General features: G+C 48.8%; 1 protein-coding gene across 1 annotated transcript; it reads left to right on the forward strand.

Moving 5' to 3' along the window:
- Window positions 1–275: 275 nt before the first annotated feature.
- Window positions 276–3958, forward strand: LOC307198022 (serum basic protease inhibitor-like; the record flags this gene model as incomplete). Its single annotated transcript, XM_079944605.1, has 2 exons — window positions 276–443; window positions 3762–3958. The coding sequence occupies exons 1-2, from the start codon at window positions 302–304 to the stop codon at window positions 3956–3958; spliced, it is 339 nt and encodes a 112-aa protein (XP_079800731.1). The 5' UTR covers window positions 276–301.
- Window positions 3959–4772: the final 814 nt, after the last annotated feature.

Here is a 4772-nt window from a genome sequence, read left to right on the forward strand (position 1 = left end):
CTCTAGGTGCTGGGACGCTCCCTGAGTCAACATATTGGACAAAATTCCACCTGTGGAATCACAATCTGTGTTTCCACGAGACCCACAGGGAGAGTCAAGTCTGAGAAGCGCTGTTACTGGGCATTTGGCCCCAGCAGGCAGAAGCAGGTTAGGTGGGGAGATTACACAATAAACAGGACCCAGCCCAGCTCCACCCCTTCCTCACTCCCCTCCTCACTGCCTGTCCCACCCCTCAGCTGGGATATGAAAAGCTCTGTCAGCCCCCAGCTTTCCTCAGAAGCCCTCCTGCAAGGCCACGATCATGAGCCGGCTCTGCCTCTCCATCGCCCTTCTCGTTCTCCTGGGCACCCTGGTGGCCGGCATCCAGGGCACCCTGGTGGCCGGCATCCAGGGGGGTAAAATCAGCAACCACACCGATGATGAAACCAGCGACCACGTCACAGGTAAGTCCTGACCCACCTCTCCTCTACAGGCTGGGGGGAGGGGGGAATGAGGGGAGTCCGTGGAAGGGGTTGGGGAGCAGGGGTGGGGTGGATGCTGACAGCCTCTCTGGATTTCTCCTGGGAAGTTGGGCAGTTGTAACTGCAGGGACATTTCCTGACTCTCAATAGGAAAAAAAATTAAAATTAAAAAATATATATGCCGCCTACCTCTACCAGATCAGGAATCCCATCTCTGAGACTCTCTATTCCTGGTCATTGCCATGTCCCTGAACTTCACTGTAGTGTAATAAGAAGATCAATATTTGATCCTTGCCCTGATCCTGGAACAGACCTCCAGAAACTCCTGGAATTTACTGGGGTTATTTTTGGTAATGAGGTGAGAAAAGGAAGGCCACGGAGAGACCTGTAGGATGGGGCTGGTCTCCAAAAAAACCCAGTCATGTGTTTAGAGGTTACAACTTTCAACAGCCCGCATTCCAGCATCTCTGGGGAGACGGGAGGGTATTGAGATGGAGATCAATCACCAATGGCTGATGATTCAATCAATACGCCCATTATTGACACCTCAATAAAGATCCATAAATATTGGGGATCAGAGAGCTTTCGGGGTGGTGAACACATGGAGGTGCTGTGAGGGGTTGCGCTCCACTAGGGCACGGGGCCTCCGCACACCTCTATTCCCCCTTTGCCCTGCGCATCTCCTCCATTTCGCTGTCCCTGCGCTTTACCCTTTATAATAACCTGGGAACGGTAAGTAAAGGGTTTTCCTGAGTTCTGTCTGCACTTCTATTGGTTAGTGAACATGGAGGTGGGGTCATGGAACCTCCGAGTTTTAGCCAGTCAGTCACAAGCATGAGTGACTCCGGACCACATGGCTCGCATTTGAAGTGAGGACAGTCTTGAGTCCTCAACCTGTGGGATCTGCACTAACTCCATGGATTTAGTATCAGAAGTAAATTGCCTTCTGGGATGCCCAGTGGGTGTTTAGGGAATTGTTTGGTGTTGGTAGAGACGCCACCTATTTGGTGTCATGGAAAAACCAGAGTCAGTCTTCCCTGTGATTTGGGGGCTCCAGTGAGGCTTGGGACAGGGGAATAATGGAAGTTGGACACTGCAGCCAGAAACTCTTACCAGTTACCTGTATTTTCAGAATTCCTGGCAGAATCAGGTAGTTTATCTAATGGGTTGTGACATGACAGTATCTTGTCCTGACCCTATCACCCACATGCCGTGTGTCCTGCGGCAAGTCTTCTGCAGTTTCCTCACTTGAAAACAGGAACCACGTTACATGGGTTTTTGAACAGCTTACCACTCATGAATTTAAAGAGTTTAAACACATTTCATGGCCAATTTTGTCCATTTTCCACCAAGATGTGTTAAATTGAAAAAATTTCTCTACATACCTCCTTCGGGAAAGAAAAAATATTGAGGTGTCAAATAATGATTATTCCTCTAGGATTAAAATTAATCAGAAAGACGTGGGACCACTGAGCAGAGCAACTGCAGGGAAAGCAAGAAACACAGCGCTTCTGTGAGTTGCTCCTGGGACCAAGGCTGATACAGTCTTAGTAAAGGCTCAAGGCCCTTTCCTTTGTCCCCTTTTGACTATCATTTTATTACCCTCTCAGGATATGGAATGAGAGGTAGATTGATAATCACGTAGACCTGCCCCATCATCAAGGAGATTTTGCACTAACAGGAATTCCATTATCTCCATTCTATTCAATGATTGTGCGCTTGGCATGAGCATGAAATGGAAGATTCGTTCCCTGGCCATATATTTATTAAGTCCCTACAGGCTTGGTTTTTGGTGTGGGGAAAGCTGTAGACAGAATATGGAAAAATACCTTGCCTTCTCAGAGTGAGACCGACAATAGCAAAAGGGGAAATGCTCTGCTAGGTTATGAGTTTTTGAAGGTAGAGAGTGATGGGGATAAAAGAGGCTGTGCTCTTTCCGTAGACTGATCAGCGAAACCCTCTGTGATAAGGGGGTGTTGGAGCAGAGGCTGCAGAAAGAACGTGCCTGCTGTGAACCAGCGGCAGCAATTACCAGGGTGGCTGGAGCTGAGTGGGTGGGAGGCGAGGAGGGCGGAAGGGATGAGACCAAAGAGGCCACGGGGACAGGTCCTGACCAGCCTTGTAGGATGAGAATCGGAATTTGACTGTGAGAGAGATAGGGAGTCACTGCGGGACTAGTCATGGGAGCAATGGGATAGGATCCCTGTGGCTGCAGTGCGGAGAGTGGCCTCTAGGGGACCAAGGGCAGAGACAGAGGCCCAGGGAGCAGGCTGCTGCAGGGGTCCAGGTGAGCAATGATGGAACGAGTACCTATGTTGTTCCCTGGGTCGATGCCAGATGCATGTTCACAACATGAATCTCTTCCTCTGTTGAGGTTTCTATGGGGGCTTCATTATCTAGTCATGATGCCTTAAATCATTAGCCATTGGTGACTGTTCAACCTCCAGCTCCTCTCCGATCCCTGACGTTGGGTGGCGGGCTGAACTGCGGATGGGAGGCCACGAGGGAGAGGGTAGGAATGAAAGTTGCAAGCCTCCTGTCAGGCAGTGGTTTCCCCTGGCAACCAGAGCCCATTCTGGGGTTACTAGGGTCTTCCCAAAAGTCACCTAGTTCACATAACAAAAGACACTTTTTTTGCTTTCAGCACTTAGGAAATAGCAAGGTTTGTAAGAACTCTGTGCCAGGATATTACAAAGAACAAGTATATATATATATATATATATATATATATATATATATATATATAGCTTATTATAAGTCACAGTATCAATATAGCGTCAATATTCAATTTAGAGAGTCCCTGTGCCGTAACAAAAGAGAACACCCTGGTATGTGTTCTTCATGCCTTTCTCCATTACAGCCTGATTCCTTCACACTTTTTCATTAATGGTGGAAACTCTTTACCATACAAGTAATGCAGAGAATAGTCTTATAAAACCCAGGTACCAGCTCCAATAATTACTGACATATGACGAATATTTTTTACCTTGTCTGCCGTTTTTTATTCTTTTTTGGTAGAGTTTTTGCAACCTAATCCAAGGCATCGTACCAATTAATCTTAAAATATTTCATGATGGAGATATCAATTTGTGCATGTTTACCATATCATGTCACACCTAGGAACATTAATAATAATATCCCAGAAAGCAGGTTGTCAAATGGCCTTTTCAATTTGACCCGTCCCCATAACCCTAACATTCTCTATTGCAAGACACACTGGTGGTTTCAGTTGTTGACATTGTAGACCAAACTGCGATGACGGTCCTCATAACTGACCCATAGCCCCTCCCATCCCATAAGGTTCTCAGCCTGCCTTCTGCCTGGAACCTCATCACACGGGTCCCTGCAGGGCCCGGAAGGTCAGGTACTTCTACAACGCCAAGTCCGGGCACTGCGACATGTTTATATACGGCGGCTGCCGAGGGAAGAAGAACAACTTCCCAACAGCAGAGGACTGCATGAAGACCTGCGGTGGTCCTGTGGTGACCCACGGGTAAGGAAGGGGGCAGGACAGGGTGGGAGGGGAAGGGCTGAGAAAAAGAGATGGTGCTCAGGGGGCCACCCACCATTCACACCTGCACAGTGTCTTTCCTCCTCGCTGCCTCCCAGGACAAGTGGCTGCAGTGTCCTGTGAAACCGCACACTGAGCACATCCTCCACGGGCCAGCTTGGCAGAAGGTCACCCTAGAAGCCCCGTCATGAGAATCTGAGCTTCCTCACATGCTCCCCTTTTCTCAGATGGGAACACTGAGTCAGCCACCCTACAGAGCATGTCCGAAGTTCTCCTGAGCTCCCCACCTAGGCTTGAAAAACTTCCTTCTTCTTGGTCATTCTGGTCCTGGGTGGACTGTGGTTGCATATTTCTGGGAAAGTCTAGGATCTGTCAAGGTCAGCGGTGTCCAGGTCTGGGGCTTCAGAGATGTCAATCAGCAAGTTCCTTTCTTTTTGCAGAGGACCTGCGAACTGTACCACCCCGAAACCCTGAAGTCAAGGAGGAGCCACGCGGGGCTGGGCTGTGGCTGCTTCTGAAACAGTGTGATCTCCTCTGAGTCCGTCTCAACCCCACCCTCCTCAGCAGAGCCCTGCCTCTCTCCTCCCAACATGGGTCTACTTGCCTTAGTTCTGTCTCATCCAGTGGATTCTAAGCACCATGAGAACAAGTCTTCCCTTTATCCCTAGCACTTAGCACAGGTCCTGGCATAGAGGAGATGGTCCATAATTATTTAAGGAAGGAAGGAGTGAATGCAAGAGCACATTCCTCATGTCAGGATTCTTGTCTCAAGCCACATCCTCACTGCATCCTCACCTTCA

The sequence above is a fragment of the Stenella coeruleoalba genome, assembly GCF_951394435.1.
Source record: "Stenella coeruleoalba genome assembly, chromosome: 15".
Lineage (NCBI taxonomy): Eukaryota > Metazoa > Chordata > Mammalia > Artiodactyla > Delphinidae > Stenella > Stenella coeruleoalba.